Consider the following 17,983-nt stretch of genomic DNA (forward strand, 5'->3'; position numbering starts at 1 on the left):
TACTCCACTGCTCTATACCACTATGCAGCTCTATACCACTATGCAAATGTAATTATATGCATGCAATGCCTTATTATAGAGGGGAATTTTTTGTATCTGTACCTCAGAGCTCCCAAGGTCACCCCCCTCTCATGCTCACTTTTTGCTCCGGCGCCTCCCGATTTACAAATTTAGCACTGAACACAGGTAGTCAAGACTCTAGCTGACCACCGTGTACTAAAATATCCACACATGCCACTAGCCAGCCAGCCGCATACTGTATCATGAGTTAGAAGATTAGAAAAATTAGGCTATATTATGAATTTATTATTTAAGAACATTTAAGATAAATCACAATCAGTGAGCTAGCTAACTAGCAGACTTACATCAATCATCAACATCAATGATCAGCTGACAGACTACCCTCTGTTCCCCATGTCAATCATGTCTTTAGAAGGAACTTTAATTACCCACTGGACACATGCTGGTTGTTGTTTCCATATCCACATTGAACCAACGTGGACTAGACAATGCATTGACTTCTATGCCCAGTGGGTAGCTTGCTTACAATTTATGATGAGTGAGTGTGTTGTTGCAGAAATAGTCATATGCTCAAAAATGTCAAAATGTTCACGGCAGAGGCCGTTAGTATGTTGTGAAAGTTACAAAAAATTCAAGAAAGGTGGTGGTGCCCTTTTTTCATTGAAAGCACCTGCCACCTGAAAGGTCTGTGCACGGCCCCGCCATCTAGCTGGGTACCAGTCTATTTAGCTGTCATTCCACCTGCCACCTGAAAGGTCTGTGCACAGCCCCGCCATCTAGCTGGGTACCAGTCTATTTAGCTGTCATTCCACCTGCCACCTGAAAGGTCTGTGCACGGCCCTGCCATCTAGCCTGGGTACCAGTCTATTTAGCTGTCATTCCACCTGCCACCTGAAAGGTCTGTGCACAGCCCCGCCATCTAGCTGGGTACCAGTCTATTTAGCTGTCATTCCACCTGCCACCTGAAAGGTCTGTGCACGGCCCTGCCATCTAGCTGGGTACCAGTCTATTTAGCTGTCATTCCACCTGCCACCTGAAAGGTCTGTGCACAGCCCCGCCATCTAGCTGGGTACCAGTCTATTTAGCTGTCATTCCACCTGCCACCTGAAAGGTCTGTGCACGGCCCTGCCATCTAGCCTGGGTACCAGTCTGTCTACCTGTCAGGCCACTGCTTCTACTCTGTGTCATATGCCAAAGAATAGGCAAAGAACCATCCAGTACTTCCACCTATCAGTGAATACAAAGGGACAAAGATAAAAAAAGGAAATCATTGTAGAGAATTGGAACATACTGTTCTACTGTACTCAAAGACAAGACACAGTTATCACTGTCCACGAAATGAAATGTCTTGTCATGCTATTCACTTTTGGAAAACTGGTACTGCATTTATGACAATTCATGATGTATAGATGATGAACAAATCAAAACAAACTTGCTTGTGTGGTCATGGGGAATTAGTGAGCTGTTACTATCTGTGTTGTTGAACATGCAGTTATTACTCTGCGCATTGCTTCACTACCCTCCTGCAGAGAGTCCTCTAGGGAGTATTACACACCTTGGGTCTAGCACTGACCAGATGAGTCATTCAGACCAATGAGAAAAAATTTAACTGGGCCTTCTATTTGCAACACATTAATATGATGGAGGGCTATGGACTGAATAAAGGCAGGTTTCAAAATGGGTCAAACCTGCCACAGCTAAGCTTAAGTAGACTGGGCCTTGCTTGCTTCCTTTGCACTACCTACATTGACATGAGTCAGAAATACAAACTATTCGTTGTTATACACTGATTACAGATGCATTGTGTTAGGTGATTGAATGCAGGTGATTTGTGTGCTGAGGGCTAACGCCACAGAAAGCAAAGAGGCTGTACTGGAGAGAACCTCAAACACATTAAGGGTGCTTGACAATGATTGGACAGCATGGTTTTTAGATGAGATTCTTTTGCTGATTATCCAGGCCAAGGTCAAAATGGGGACAACTGTAGCTGTCTGAGGGGAGAGACAGAGGGAGACAGAGCACCCTGAACTACTTCAAATAAAACACTTATTTTGCCTCCAAATAAATGTTTATTCCTGTATGTATCACACATGAATAAAAAAGTGCACATGTCTAACCAGAATCTACTCAAATAGCTAGAGACAAACTGTAATAGTGTTTGCTGCTAAGATAATCAGATAGTTAACAAGGAAGGTCCTTGTTCTGTGTCTATGTTGCAGAGTTGAACCACACAGCACCACACAGCAAGGATATACCTCTCACGGAAACAGACTTTCCAGAAGGCAAGCTGTGCAAAATGGCCGCTCCAGAGCTGCAGGAAACTTTTCCGTATTTCCGGAGGTGAGTGTTGTTATCTCTCCATAGACATGAATGAGAAAACATAATGCTTATACTTTATTTTACAGTCGGAAATAAAACATAATATCTAAATAGAGATGACCAATAAGATAACCACATGGTAATGTATTTATTTATTGCCAATATGCAATGATTACATCATTATTATTTATCACTTACTGTGTACTTGATTAACGTACATGCAGATTTATTTGGATTGTCCATCTGAAGATTCTCTACAGACTATCTACAGACTATCAGTAACATTTCAACTAACTATCTACATTTTTACATTTTAGTAGATGCTGTTATCCAGAGTGACTTACAGTAGTGAGTGCATACATTTTAAATTGAACCCATAACCCTGGCGTTACAAGCGCTAAGCTCTACCAATTGAGCTACACAGGACTGAGCTACTAATCCTAGCTTTAACCCTAACCTTAACCCTTATCCTAACCCTAAACGTAATCCTTACCCTAACCCTAAACCTATGTCTAACCTTAGCAAGCAGTTGATTATCAACAGATAGTTTGTTGATAATATAGAAATCCGGAATATCCGAATAAAGTGTGACCAAAAGTTGAAATAACCTGATTTTCTCCTGTCATTCTAACCCCTCTCGAGGTTTCCAAAGGCAAGCTAGTGCGATAGCCAGGCGTCAGTTCCCCCACGGAACTGGGGGACGCCATGGACTTTGAGAACGATTCTCGCGGCTGGCGCTTCGACATGGACATGGTCATTATATACAGTATATCTAGTCCGCCAACTGGGTCACCGGCTTCATCATCTTCTACTTTCTCTGCTACTTCTTCTTTCCTGCCTTTTGAAGACAAATGGATAGATGGGTAGATGGATGGAGAGAGGAAGGGAGGGGGTTAAAGAAGGAGAGGAGGCAGAGTAATTTACAGACACATTGGAGATGTGCTTGGTAGAATACAACCAACAGTGTCCCAGCTGATCCCTATTGAATTGAGGAAACACGGTACCATATATGGGCATTGGGGAATCACATGATCTGTACACAGTCGACCTATACTGCTTCAAGTTTAATGTAAATAAGCAACAACAAAGAGGTACCTGGATGGATTCTAAGTCTTCACTCCTGACAGAAGTAGAACTCTGCTCAAGCCTTTCTAATGGTTTGTTTCACTGATATGTACAGAAAACTGTGTTATTATTATTATTTTAAATATAGAATTCTGCGTTTCCTCTACTCCTCCATTTAGAAAATGGGTTGCTCAGCAGTGTGTCTTTGAAGTGAATTGTGAATCCAATTCATTCACTTCTGTTCAAGTTTAGTTCCAGCATCAGAGCACTCCTTGGGTCTGTAGTCATTCCAATTCAAAGTATTCACAGTGGCATTGCTTGAAATCAGCGACTGTGCTGTTATTAAGAGTATTGTACAGTTGTAATCATCTATTGCGCTGTTAAGAGTATTGTACAGCTGATTTTTACCAACCACATGGTTTTCCTGGCTTTTATTTTATTCAAAAGAATAAAAAGACCCAAGTCACAGCGTCCCTAAATGTAAAGACTAACCAGGGATGGACATTAACGCTTGTCCTCTTGTCCGGGACAAGTAACAAAAATATTTCTGACAAGAATATAGATTTAAGTTGTCTGATTGGACAAGTAAAAAAGGAATCACAAAATTCACAACATCAAACAATTACTCTGATCAGAATTGGATCAGAGGCCAACATTGGAATAATATTTAAATACATTTTTCATGTACATAAATAAAAAAGCCTACATGTCAAAGTTTAGATGATATGCACATTGTCCAAACCAATGCCAGAAAGAGTCGTTCAACTTTAATGATACAGAAATATAGTCTGAAGGCCAGTCATGTTTGACAAATATAATGAAGGATAATTAGCATTAACGTCTAAAGGCTTGAGTCTGTCTACATACTTGAGGCATGGTTCCTTCAGATCAAATTGTCACAAAACCAGAGAGTGAAGGACAGTGCCTGTTGCAAGCCGCACATCACCCACCTTGAATCTGAGCAGAGACGGTCACCATTTTAAAACTACTTAACCGTAATCTTGATTGTTTAAAACCTGGATGTTTAATGTCATTTTATGAAGCATGTCTTACCTTGTGTCAAAGTAGCCTAGCCTAGCCAAAATTCCACCATAGAAATGTTGATGGAATTATTTGTATTTATAAACAAATTCCGTCCTACTTGTCCTAGGGACAAGTGGCAAAAAGAAATGATGTCAAGCCCTGCAGCATGACCAGAAAGTCCCTAAACAGTATAGGCCATATAATACCCCACATTATCATTCGTTACAGCAGGGTTCTTTCAACGGTAGAAGCAGGGAATCACTGATTCATTCACCCAACACTGTGATGTTGTCAAGATGTAATTTGCTATGAAGAACAATGGCCTTGCACATTGACTGAAACTATCTCATTTAAAAGGATAACATCAAGTCAGGGGTGGTTTTAACACAAAAACACAGTGGTGAGTTTTGTTCAATTCATTTCCTTTTTACTATAATGTTGTCATGAACACATGTACACTGTTCCTCCTCTTTCTCCGTTCAGATCCTTATACATTGCCACCATATATGCCACACAATGATCATTCAAAATAAATACATTTTCTGTAATATATTAGTTGTCAATATTCAACTGTATTGACAAGGGGAAAAAATGTGGTGTAATTTTGAGTCATGTCAATAAATTGTATTTAAAACTTCAAGGACTGCTTGCTGCTGGATTGCTTCAACAGTACTACAAGTAATGGATTACTTAATCTCATGTTGCTGTCTGAGCATTCATTGACAGTCCGCCTGTTTATAAGGCTGATAAAAAGCAAGAGGCAGATGAGAGATGTGAAACTTGATGTAATTTCCCCTGGCTTACACTGTGACTATGGAGTCATGGCTGAGTTGCTCTGTGAAATGATCTGATGAGGAACAGCCCTACCCACTGTTAGCCTTCTGTTTCTGATTGGCCCTCAGGGTAGACATGGAATATCCTGCCCTCCACTCCGGGCACCACAGCCACTCCCACCTCCTCTCCCTCCAGATTCTCACTCTTGGTACTTTCAATGGCTGCAGAAACACCATCAATACACACTCCAGGTTAACTGTCATTCACAGATGTGATCAGCACAACAATGAAAAGCAGGACATATTGAATAAGAGGTTATTTATCTGAATGAATTAACGAATGAATGAGGCAGCTGTGCTCACCAGACACAGAGGGGCTGCTGGACACCTTGATGAGGCCCATCCTGTGGCCAGACATGCACCTCTTCGTGCCTCTGACGATCTGGCCAGACTCAAAGTGGTTGATGAGGATGGTCGACAGGATCTGAGCATTCTCTATGTCATGCCTATGAGGACAGCTACTGAACATAGTGTAGCCATCTTTGCCCTGAGGACAAAACAAGAGAGGATATAAAGGAGAATATTGTCAATGTTTATTTCGCTCTGATACCAACATGGCTGCTTGCTATACTGCTGTGAGGAGACAGTTTTACCTGTCCACTTAAAAACACTGCATCCTCCGCTGCTAACTAACGGATGACTTTATTTGTTGTATATAACGTAGGGAAAGTGTACAACACTATTCCAGTAGCCGTGGCTGAGTGTGCTAATATGAAGCTGAAGACTATACCCTACCTTAGTTAAGAATTCTTTCATGGCCACCGCATACTTTCTGTCTCTATCTAGACTCTTGCCTTGAACCTTCACTGTCTTAGCGATGACTCTGTGGCCAGGTTTTCCATTGGGATCAAAGCCAAACTGGATCCCTGAAACCTGGGGAAATCTGGAAAAATGCATCTTGTGTCAAAAACTATTGTGATTGCTTTTCCTGTGAGAATAAAGCAGTAACTACAATAAAACCAGTTCACTCATAATGTGGTTTTGGTGCCTTTTCAGTGTGTTCCAGTGCGGTACCTTCCATCTAAATCAGGGTAGATGCTGACCCCGTTCTCCAGGCCTTCGTAGAGCTGCTGCCCCGTGGCCTCCACCACCAGCACGGGGTCCTTTAGTGGCAGGATCTGCAGCAGGTCATGCATGGTCAGGGGACCCGCCGGGTGCAAGCGGTCAGAACGCAGAGTACCTATACAGGGACAGAATCATGATTCAACAGACAGACCTGGGTGCCAAACTTTTTCAGAATTGAACAACTCTGCACTATTTTTTTTAAATTCTGAAATCAAATATGGAGGCAATATTTAATAAATAAACCTAAACTATGCTTATGACTGGAACAAAAAATGAATGGAAGGTGTAATAACCTGAGTTTAAAATCGCCGCCTCAGCATGAGTGGCCTCCAGCATGGCGTTGGTGATCAAATTACCCAGGTTGCACTCTGCTCGTCTCACGGTGGCGCAGCGTCCATCCAAGGTCACGTCTGTGTGGCACAGGACCTCTCCAAGCATATGCTGAGACAAAGTGACATAAATTCATAAAACATCATCTTAGTGGCATCTGGGCTGGCTACTAACACAAACACACACTAGGCTACTGTAAGCAAATCTAGCTGTAAGCTAATACTCACCTGCATATTATCAGTGTATCCTTTCACAATCTGTTTGATTTCCGCATCTTCCTCAAGTTCTCTCATTGTAGCTCTCTTTTCACAGGTGTACTTGAACGTTCCATCCTGGTCCTTCACAACGTCAATCTTTGACAGGTACCTGAACTCTGAGCCACTCTTTACGATCAGAATCCCATTGACCTCCAGAACCCCGTACTCATGGTCATGTCCTCCCAGGATGAGATCCACACCGTTGGACTCGGATGCTAGCCTGATGTCATTACGCCACCTCATGTGTGTGACTGCGATGACCAGGTCAGCCCCTTTGTCCCTCAGCTCAGCAGAAAGGCGATCAGCTGTCTCCACATAGTCTGTGTAGTGGATGTTGTTCTTGTCCACAGTGCCCAGGGTATCCAGCCAGTCCTCCTCTACCAGGCCCATGACACCGATCTTTAGGCTGTTACACTCCAGGATGCTACTAACCATGCCATGGCCCAGCGTTTCATGAGTGAACCTTTGAGAGAACAAATTGAATTTGTTTGTTCACATTGAAATAATACACTAGAAGCAAAACAGCATAGAACAAAAGTAGTGTTGCTTCTCATTGTCCTGCAAACCAATAGTCCTTTAGGTACAACAGAAGATGTATTGAAAATTGAGAAGTATAGTGCTCAGAACTGTGTTAACCCACCGTCATATAGTATTGCAAGGTGAAACTGACCTGTCGTACACATTGCTGAGGAACCATGGGAAGGTCATATTTTTTGTCTGCTCTTCCAAGTGGTCCACGCCGAAATCAAACTCATGATTTCCTTAGAAGAAGACAATGAAAATACATAAAGTTTTGAGGAAGGTGTGTGTGTGTGTGTGTGTGTGTGTGTGTGTGTGTGTGTGTGTGTGTGTGTGTGTGTGTGTGTGTGTGTGTGTGTGTGTGTGTGTGTGTGTGTGTGTGTGTGTGAGAGCGAGAAAGAGAGAGAGAAAGAGAAGGTCATAAAAGAGAGAGTTCAGAGATGTTCTCTGGATTATTTGTGTGTATACAATGAAATAGTAACGCATGGTTGGAGAGACACACTTACCATACACCGCACAATGGACTCCTAATTTATTTAGAACATCTACCATGTGCTTTCCCTTGGTGACTGTGCTTAGCAAAGAAGGGCTCAAACAGTCACCACTGAAAACTACTAAAGGATTCAGCGACTGGAATACTTTTAGAGCAGTGGCAAACCTGGGGGGAGAAAACCACAGCCAACATTTCGTTTTGTGAAATTCTAATGTATCCCATACAAAGACTAGTTAGATTGCCCAAAGCTAGACAAAGTGAAGTTTCCACAAGGCTGGATCAAGGCAACTAACGTTAAAGTTAATGTTGAGCCTACATTTCCTTTCGAGACTCGCTAACTAACGTTAGCTTGCTAGGATTAGCTAACCTTTACCTTGCAGCACCGCCAACGGGTTCTTCTGGTCTTGCTTCTATTTCGTACACATCATTGAAGTGTAAAATAGTGAGAACTACTTCTGGTTTGTTACAAGTTACATTTGTTTCCAAACTTAAAAGATATTCATCCATGTTTTATTAGGCTACTGTTAGTGATTGTTGCAGAACTTGCTGTCTTTCGCCTTTTTGCTCAGATGACACAGTTCAGCGAACTCGAACTCGAACGTATCTCCTTGGAGATTAACGGTCGCGCACCCTGAAGAGAAGAGCACGAACGCAATGAACAACTAACCTAGGGCATTTCTACAGTCTGGTTAATTACTGCAGTGGGCTAAATCAGGGTCACATATAGTAATTATTGGAAGTCTTAAACAAATCTACTTCGAAACAAAAGTATACACCTCACACACATGGTTATTGGCTTAAAAAAGAACAACACTGTACCATGTCAGATATAGAGTTGAAATGTATTACATTTTGAGTTTGCATCCCAATACTACATTTCAAATACATCACAGGAGACTGAATTATAACAAAACTCTTTGACATAGAAACACCGGATTTTCGAAGTAAAACAAAGTTTTTATTAATGATGAAATATATGAATAACATTCCACCCATGAGGCCAAAGAGGGCGCTTTTGGTCATTGACTGCAGGAAAGGGCTACAGCAGGCCTAGGTCATCCAATATCACAAAATAGCAAAGGTTTAGGCTATTGCGAGTCTTGTTTCAATTTGTTTAATTATATGTTACATAAGAAATTAGAACCGACTAATTATCCTACGAAAAACTGCGCGTGGGATTTCAGCAACTGGACAGCTAGACGTCGAAGCAATATTGTAGCACTGTGGACACTGCAATTTGATCTAATACCTTTGACAACTTTTTGCAAATATAATTAATTGTTTCATAGTGTAACCATTTCCCATGGTAGTGCTAGACTAGGCTATGCCTAGGCTATTTAATGAGAATATATTTAATGAGAATTTTACCGGAGTCTAGGCTCTGGTTTGCTGGGTCCTATTAGTATTCCTGTCCTATGGGTGTGCAGTGTTGCCAGCCACGTCAGGCCTGTAGCAACTGCTTGTCTCCTGCCTCACCAAGGCAAGGTTAGATACACTCGGCTGGAGACACTCGAAGAAAAACACCTTGGGAACAAATTCAGCATCTTGGCAACCAGGAATTGCTTTCCTCTCTGTTTCTAGTAGGTCTAGTGATGAAGCAAGTGTTATCATTGCCTGAAGTGACATAGCTTTTTTTATTTGGACGTTTCGCAACATTTTTTTTCCAAAAGGGAATGTTTGCATAGCTACATTGCCGATGACCCTCCTCAAGCCTTATTCTCCGTGTTTAATGGAAACGCACAATTATAAGAAATGGTTGCATTTTGTGAATACTAGTGATTGCTTTCTACGGCACATCACAGCTACAGTGCGCGAGGAAGGACGCCTCAGCTTGCCGGACCCCGGGTCGCGTGTGTGTATAGGCTACGGTTACCGTATACCAACAATTGGACTGCTGGAGTGAAGGTGACTCGCGCCCCCTTTGCAGTCGAGGCAATGCGGAGAGAAGTCGCAAGCGATCATCCGGTACTTCTGCGCTCTGACGGCTGCCTGCAAAAATATATTATTCTTCTTAGACGGTAGAGAGAGAGAGAGAGAGAGAGAGAGAGAGAGAGAGAGAGAGAGAGAGAGAGAGAGAGAGAGAGAGCAGTAATACAGCACAGATAAACTATCTATCCTATCCGTTTTAGGATATATCCTACTGGAGAGGTTTCGACACCACAAACGACAGATAGAACAGGATATCGGCGAATAGGTGGTGGTGGAGTTCAGGGGGACGTAGATAAACAACGTTCTGTATTAGAGCTGTTTTATTAGTGGATGTGTATGCATGAGTTCTGCACCGAATGGGCGCAAGAACCGCCCCAGATCCGCCGGGAACATCTTCCAGATCGGCAAGGCTCCCTACCGAGACCCGGAGAGGAGGGAGAGCACGGAGAGCACCCGCAAAGCCCAGCGCGCCGTGGCGGACTGCAGAATGGTGGGTATGGAACTTGTGACATGTAGCCCACAGTGCGTATTTCCTCTGCAGGAAATGATGCGGCTAGTCGTGTATTCATTCACCCTTTCTTTCTTTCTTTATTTAACTAATTTCATAAAATTTGCACTGATGTAGGCTGCTTAAACGGTAACAAACGGACCCCCCCCCCCTCCCCACCCCACCTTTCAATGTATTGTCTAGGGAAAATGATATACATTTGCGTTGCTGTTGTCGCAAAGACAATTTGACCTGCTCATGTTTTTTTACCCCTTCTTTGTCACTGATTGCGATAGTGCGATTTGCATTTTGTAGCGTCACGTGTTGAAAGCCTGTCTGACGCTGATTTGGGATGATCTCCAGTATCGCCCACATTACAAAGTTGTCTAACGGCTCTGTTTGATGGACGGAGACGGACACTGATTTGACAGGTGCTGTCAGAAACGTCCATAATATATTCTCTCCCCTCACATACATCAGTAAACGTCACTAAGTCTCATCACGGGAAGAACAGCAGAACGTGTCTGAGTCTCGAGCGTTGTCCCATCCAAAAGATCCTATGCTCTAATTCGATGCACATAGCCGAATTTATCATACGGGGTTGTCGTCAATGACTAATTGATTCGTTTTGAAATAGACATTCTAGTTGTCATTTCATATCCTATGCATATCGTAATGTTTTTAGGCATCAATATTGATTAGCCTATCTTTTGTATCTTGGAGGTTAGAATAGCCTAATACCCCTGTCCAGGGATAAATGCTTTTTTGGAAATGGCAGTCAATTTATTCAAGCTCTAGTATAGAGAAACGATCCACTGAAAGATGGTTGATGTCCATAAGCAGGATGGTGCTGAATGGCTAGGGTAGCCTAGTTCTTGAACTTGCAGTGCCGAAATATAAATTTTTTCACCAATGAAAAAAACTAAAGCTGCTAAATTGACAGCCTACCTGTGAATATAAGATGACAATTTATCTGATAACCTACGTTGTTCTGGCAACTGCTGTCACAAGTAGGCCAATATTGCAAATGTGTCTGCTTGTGAAATTCTAACAATACCCTATCAGAAATGCACATATGTTTGCAATAGCCCGCATTAGTTAACCTATATGGAAGAACATTGCAAGGTCTCGCTGGGGCTCACGACAGAGGAAATTCTAGGTCCAGATCATTTTGGTTTCCTTTTTATTTCTCAGATTGTGCAGGAGTTTAACACGCTTGTGGCACTGTATCGTGAGCTGGTCATCTCCATTGGCGAGATCTCTGTCGATTGCCCGTCGTTACGGGCCGAGATGCACAAGACCCGAACTAAAGGCTGCGAGATGGCGAGAGCCGCAAACCAGAGCCTGTCAGTCATTTCAGGGTAAGTAGCGGTCGCTGTCCTTGGTGCTGAAAGACAGCGTTGGGGCAATTTCACAGACATGGGCCACAGGTTTCTATAAAGACCTCCTTTTGGAAATGTAACTTAGGTTTCAGCCTCTGCTTTCAGTCTAGAGTGGCCTGTGTGAGCTTTGATCTCTTGGTCTGTACAGGGTTGTAATTTGCATGTCTTTTTCTGTCTTATTATGAAAGATGAAGGATATAACAGAGAAACGTGGAGTAATAGGCTACGGAGAGAGAGAGAGAGAGAGAGAGAGAGAGAGAGAGAGAGAGAGAGAGAGAGAGAGAGAGAGAGAGAGAGAGAGAGACTGGTGAGAGCATTTGAGATCATGCACTTCTACAGTTTAGTGGGCTATCCTAGTCTCTGAGTGTGATATTGACCTGCTATACTTAATCCTGCTGCTTAGGAGTTGGACATTTGGCTACAGTATTGCAGAAGAGTTCCACTGAGCTTGGAGTTGATTCAGACAGTAATGGAGTTGGTCTGTGGATCTTGGGGCAATGCCAGACCAAGGACATTTTTGAGAGAAAGCAGTATTACCTCTTTGGAGGATTTAGCTTTAATTTGACTTTGTAAACCTGCTGCTAACAACATGACTTGTTACCATTACAGGTTATCGACCAGCTTTTCATATCTTTTCAGTGCCCGTTATATACTTCCTACTTCTGTTATACATAGATCTCTGTAGAAGGTTTCTAGTCTTCCTACAGATGTAAGATCTTAATTTGATTTGGATCACTCTATCGCAGGGGAACTGCGACAGAGTGATCAAATAAACTTGTAGTGTATTTGAGGTTTAAGGCTTCTGAAGTTTGTAATTTCCACTTTGAAATTTCAGACTTGATTTTCCCATACGGAAAATGTACTGTATGAACCCTTACATTTTTTCCCCATTAATTATAATCCACATCATTCACATTTACTTTTGCTGCAGGATTGTATTCCTGCTATAGCAAACTGGCTCAATTCTTATGTTAACCCGCATGAACTAGCTATAAATAAAGCATTGCCTCTTCAGTTTCCCCATCATTTTTTACAATATGATAATATTGTGTGGTTAAATGTGGATGTTTGTACTCCCCCTGGCTTTAACCTATCCATTTAATATTGAATCCTCTCGCAGTGTCTTTTAAGTGATTTCAGAATGTGCATCTTTCATTGCGTGTCACACGCATGACAGGGCCTGTGCATCTTGGCTGGGGTAGTGAGCCACACCTGTGACAGCCTGGGCTCCTCTCAGAGCTCAGAGACACATGGAGACACTCAGAGACACTCTGATAACATGGCTGTGTTAGCATGAATCATACAGCATGACTGGACCCCTCCCCATAAAACTTGACCTTTTTAGAATCCCCCCTCCCAAACTACAACCCTAGTCTCACCATTGTCTGTCTGTTTGTCTGTCTGTCTGAGTGATGCAGGACCTCTCCAATATGCCAGAGGAAATGCGATAAGCAGAAGGATGGTATTGATGACAGCAGTACTTTAGCCAGCTAGCAGCACTCTGGCAGGAAACACAAAGCTGATTGAGAGATCAAATTTGCTTTTTGTGAGAAATGTAAGAAGCATTAAATGCATGAAAAATCCAATTAACACACAAAAACATTATCTCAGCAGTTACAGATTAGTCTGGGTACCAGTTTGTTTGTGCCATCATGCCACTCCTTTTCATGCTGAGTGGCAAGGAGTGGCATGATGGCACAAACAGATCTGAGACCATGCTAGTTACAGAGAGGAGTAGAAGGCTTTTGGAACAAAAAGTCAGCTTGATTGGAGAAGTCTCATGTGAAAAAGACTTAAAGGTCCAATGCAGCCTTTTTTTAAATCTCAATATCAAATCAATTCAGTACATTACCGTAATCGTTTTCCATTAAAATGGTCAAAATTAAACAAAAATATCTTTCTGAACCAGGAGTTTTGCTAGGACTGTCTGGGAGTGGTCTGAGTGGGGTGGGGAAGGATACCAAAGCGGGGGAGGGGTCTAATGGGGAGAGATTATTGAAGAGGTTTGGAACTCTTTTTGTTGTTGGTCTATTACAATTCATACTGCCTGGAGATGTTACCAGGCAAGCCAAAACTTCACCCATACAACACTTGCTGATTATAATGTCCTGAGTAGATTGTATTTTAAACCAGAAACTATCAGGAAATAACACTGATCAACATTTTCCACACTTTTACAGTGTTAGTTTCATCAGCTGTTGTACAAAATGATACAAAACACAGGAAAACATAATTTTGACTGTGATGGGCCTTTGAAGCCTAAAAAACAAGAAAAAGAACTACGTCCCCACATTTCCCATGCTTAATCCAAGCAATTTTGAATCTTCATGTACAAAATGGACTGATGCTATGTGTGAAGAAGTGGAAATACTCTCTCTGTTCCCTCAGGTCTGTCGTTTTGGCTGAACCTCAGGAACTCAACATGGCTTCCCAGACGTCGTTGTTGTTGTACTGTCACCTTATTTCAATTGAAAAAAATGTCATATAGTTCTTAATTGTGTAGGACTTTTATGTACATCCTTGGGGTAAAGGAACATTGTAGATGTAAAGGAAAGTTTTGTGCAAGCAGACAGAGTATTATGCCATCTCATGGGTAATCCCGATGTTGACTGGCATTTTTGTGTTGGCCCCACAGGCCTGAGGACGGAGAAATTCACCCAGAGATCTGCAGGCTCTTTATCCAGCTGCAGTGCTGTCTGGAGATGTACATCACAGAGATGCTCAAGTCTGTCTGTCTGCTGGGATCCCTGCAGCTCCACAGGAAAGGTAGGGAATGCCTGGCATAAAATGACATAGCAACGCTATAACCTGAAATCACTATTATAGCCAGAGACATGAAGCCTGATGGGATCAAAAACAATCCTAACTGAGCTATTTTGAGCTACAATTCACTGTTTATTGTGTAAAACATGTAATGACTATTACATTACTATTATTAATAGTGTGTGTGTGTGTGTGTGTGTGTGTGTGTGTGTGTGTGTGTGTGTGTGTGTGTGTGTGTGTGTGTGTGTGTGTGTGTGTGTGTGTGTGTGTGTGTGTGTGTGTGTGTGTGTGTGTGTGTGTGTGTGTGTGTGTGTGTTTTCCAGGGAAGGATTGCTGTGGGCCTCCCAGGCTTGACAGTAAGATGGATGAGAGCTCAGACATCCCCATTCTAGAAGACACCTCCTCCCCCATGGACTGTCATCAACTCTGCTGGCTGGTCACCACAGACATAGACAATACTGAGAGGTGGGCCCACTGTGTGTGTGTGTGTGAGTTCTTGAGTGTGCGCGTGTGTTATTATTATTATTCTGTGTGCATTAGCAAAACACACATGAACACTACATGAATATGATTTTATAGGGACATGAGAGAGATGAAGAACCTTCTCAGTAAACTCAGGGAGGCGATGCCTTTACCACTGAAGAACCAAGGTAGGGCCTCCACAGGGGCGCTCACATGGTTTCTATGCTTGGATCTTATGTGCGTTAGATACACAGTTAAAATGACTTTGAGATTAGTTTGGACATGTAATGGGCTTATCTCTGTTTGTACCCAGATGACAGCAGCTTGCTGAACCTAACTCCCTACCCACTGGTCCGACAGAGGAAGAGACGGTTCTTTGGGCTCTGTTGCCTGGTAACCAGCTAAGGGGCCTGCCCTCCTGGGTTGAAGGCAGGAACGGTAATGCTTAAGTTGAAGTGTTGTTCATGGCACATCCATAAAAGTGTCCTATGCACATCATAATTCAAGTGTCATAAGACATGTAAAAAAAAGACACAAAAGTTATAAAAGCTTTGTCAACTGGAATGACATACAGTATTTGCATGTCATGACCAATATATTTATTTGCATTATGACATGGTGTCATAAGATATTGACAGTTATCATAACAGTGCCCCATAAAGAAAAGAGCATAGAATTAAATCTTTTGTCATGTGTCATGGACAACACTGCACGTAAAGTGCTACTGCGGCAACAAAGACACCATTAACCACAATCCTTCACCACTTGTGTCTCCCACCACTATATTACTGCCATTTCCAATATCCAATACAGTTCTCTCTTTGTTGAAAAGGCTACCCCATTTTAGAATTTTATTTTGTAATACAAAGATAAATTGTAATTGCAATGTAATGAAACCAATAGTCAAAACATATATTTTAAATGTATTGCAACTGCTTTTCATTTGGTACAGAAGTCCAACCTTTTCATTTGGTACAGAAGTTCAACCTTTTTGTTTGGTACAGAAGTTCAACCTTTTTGTTTGGTACAGAAGTTCAACCTTTTTGTTTGGTACAGAAGTTCAACCTTTTTGTTTGGTACAGAAGTTCAACCTTTTTGTTTGGTACAGAAGTTCAACCTTTTTGTTTGGTACAGAAGTTCAACCTTTTTGTTTGGTACAGAAGTCCAACCTTTTTGTTTGGTACAGTAACGGGTGTCGTCGGAAGGATGAGACCAAGGCGCAGCGTTCTTTGAGTTCCACATAATCTATTAACGAAGTGAAACTTTAGAAAAGAAAAAACAATAAAGAATACAACGACCGAACAGCTTCGTTGTGCAAACTACCTGCACACAAACAAAGAACAAGATCCTACACAGAAAGAGGGAAAAGGGCAGCCTAAGTATGATCCCCAATCAGAGACAACAATAGACAGCTGCCTCTGATTCGGAACCACACTCGGCCAGAAACAAAGAAATACAAAACATATAAATACACCAAACCAAAATAGAGACATAAAAAGCTCTCTACGGTCAGGGCGTGACAGTACCCCCCCCCCCCCCCCCCCAAAGGTGCGGACTCCGGCCGCAAAACCTGAACCTATCGGGGAGGGTCTGGGTGGGCATTTCTCCGCGGTGGCAGCTCTGGTGCGGGACGTACACCCCGCTCCACCTCTGGCTTGACCCACTTAGGTAGCGCCTCTAGAGAGGGGACCCTCGCCGCCGACCCCGGACTGGGGACCCTCGTAGCGGGCCCCGGACTAGGGACCCTCGTTGGAAGCTCCGGACTGAACGGCGCCTTTAGAAGCTCCGGACTGAAGGGCGCCTCTGGAAGCTCCGGACTGAAGGGCGCCTCTGGAAGCTCCGGACTGAAGGGCGCCTCTGGAAGCTCCGGACTGAAGGGCGCCTCTGGAAGCTTCTGACTGGAGGGCGACGCTGGAGGCTCTAGACTGGTGGGCGTCACTAGAAGCTACTGACTGGAGGGCAACACTGGAGGCTCCGGACTGGAGGGCGTCGCTGGAGGATCCGGACTGGAGGGCCACTCTGGAGGGAGGAGACGCAGAGACAGCCTGGTGGGCCCTGTGGCAGCCCCACGCACCAGGCTGTCTCTGCGTCTCCTCCCTCCAGAGTGGCCCTCCAGTCCGGATCCTCCTGCCACAGGGCCCACCAGGCTGGGGAGACCTACAAGAGGCCTGGTGCGTAGAGAAGGCACCGGATGAACCGGGCTGTGGGGGAGCACTTGAGCTCTGATGCACAGCCTTGGCACCACTCCTCCAGTCTGAATGCCCACTTTAGCCCGGCACCTCCCGAGCGCAGGCACAGGTCGAACCGGGCTGTGGGGGAGCACTGGAGATCTGGTGCTTACCACGTACACCTCTCTTTTTGTCTGCATGCCCACTTTAGCCCGGCACGTGCGGAAAGCTGGAACAGGCCGCGCTGGGTTCTCCTAGCGAACTGGGGATACTGTGCGTAGAGCTGGCGCAGGATAACCAGGGCCAACGAGACGCACCGGAGACCAGGAGCGCTGAGCCGGCACAATCCCTCCTGGCTGAATGCCAACTCTAGCACGGCAACTGCGGGGAGCTTGCAGAGAGCGCACCGGGCTATGAGAGCGCACTGGAGACACACGGCGCAGAGCCGCATAACCTGGTGCCTGACTAGTCACTCTCTCCCCACGGTAAGCACGGGGAGTTGGCTCAGGTCTATAACCTGACTCCGCCAATCTCCCCGTGTGCCCCCCAAAAAAACATTTGGGGGCTGCCTCTCGTGCACGCCTCATTGAGCCAACTCCTCGTAGCGTCACCGCTCCGCCTTAGCTGCTTCCAGCTCATCCTTAGGACGACGATATTCTCCCGCCTGTGCCCAGGGTCCCTTGCCTTTCATTATCTCCTCCCATGTCCATTCCTCCAGGAAACGCTGCTTGGTCTTTTTGTGGTGGGATCTTCTGTAACGGGTGTCGTTGGAAGGATGAGACCAAGGCGCAGCGTTCTTTGAGTTCCACATAATTTATTAACGAATTGAAACTTTAGAAAAGAAAAAACAATAACGAATACAATGAC

The 17,983-nt window shown here is 43.8% G+C and overlaps 2 protein-coding genes across 2 annotated transcripts; one reads left to right on the forward strand and one right to left on the reverse strand.

Annotated features, from left to right (window-relative positions):
• Positions 1–2,479: 2,479 nt before the first annotated feature.
• Positions 2,480–9,367, reverse strand: LOC129826695 (trifunctional nucleotide phosphoesterase protein YfkN-like). Its single transcript, XM_055887703.1, has 8 exons — positions 7,584–9,367; positions 6,884–7,376; positions 6,620–6,767; positions 6,276–6,441; positions 5,997–6,144; positions 5,565–5,748; positions 5,296–5,423; positions 2,480–3,178 (listed from the first exon to the last, which is right to left on the reverse strand). The coding sequence occupies exons 1-7, from the start codon at positions 7,619–7,621 to the stop codon at positions 5,302–5,304; spliced, it is 1,299 nt and encodes a 432-aa protein (XP_055743678.1). The 5' UTR covers positions 7,622–9,367; the 3' UTR covers positions 2,480–3,178; positions 5,296–5,301.
• Positions 9,368–9,391: 24 nt separating this feature from the next.
• LOC129826696 (regulator of G-protein signaling 7-binding protein A-like) lies at positions 9,392–16,486 on the forward strand. The gene is made up of 6 exons (XM_055887704.1): positions 9,392–10,344; positions 11,536–11,702; positions 14,359–14,489; positions 14,810–14,951; positions 15,066–15,136; positions 15,262–16,486. The coding sequence occupies exons 1-6, from the start codon at positions 10,195–10,197 to the stop codon at positions 15,351–15,353; spliced, it is 753 nt and encodes a 250-aa protein (XP_055743679.1). The 5' UTR covers positions 9,392–10,194; the 3' UTR covers positions 15,354–16,486.
• Positions 16,487–17,983: the final 1,497 nt, after the last annotated feature.

Source organism: Salvelinus fontinalis, chromosome 28 (assembly GCF_029448725.1).
Source record: "Salvelinus fontinalis isolate EN_2023a chromosome 28, ASM2944872v1, whole genome shotgun sequence".
NCBI classification, from domain to species: domain Eukaryota; kingdom Metazoa; phylum Chordata; class Actinopteri; order Salmoniformes; family Salmonidae; genus Salvelinus; species Salvelinus fontinalis.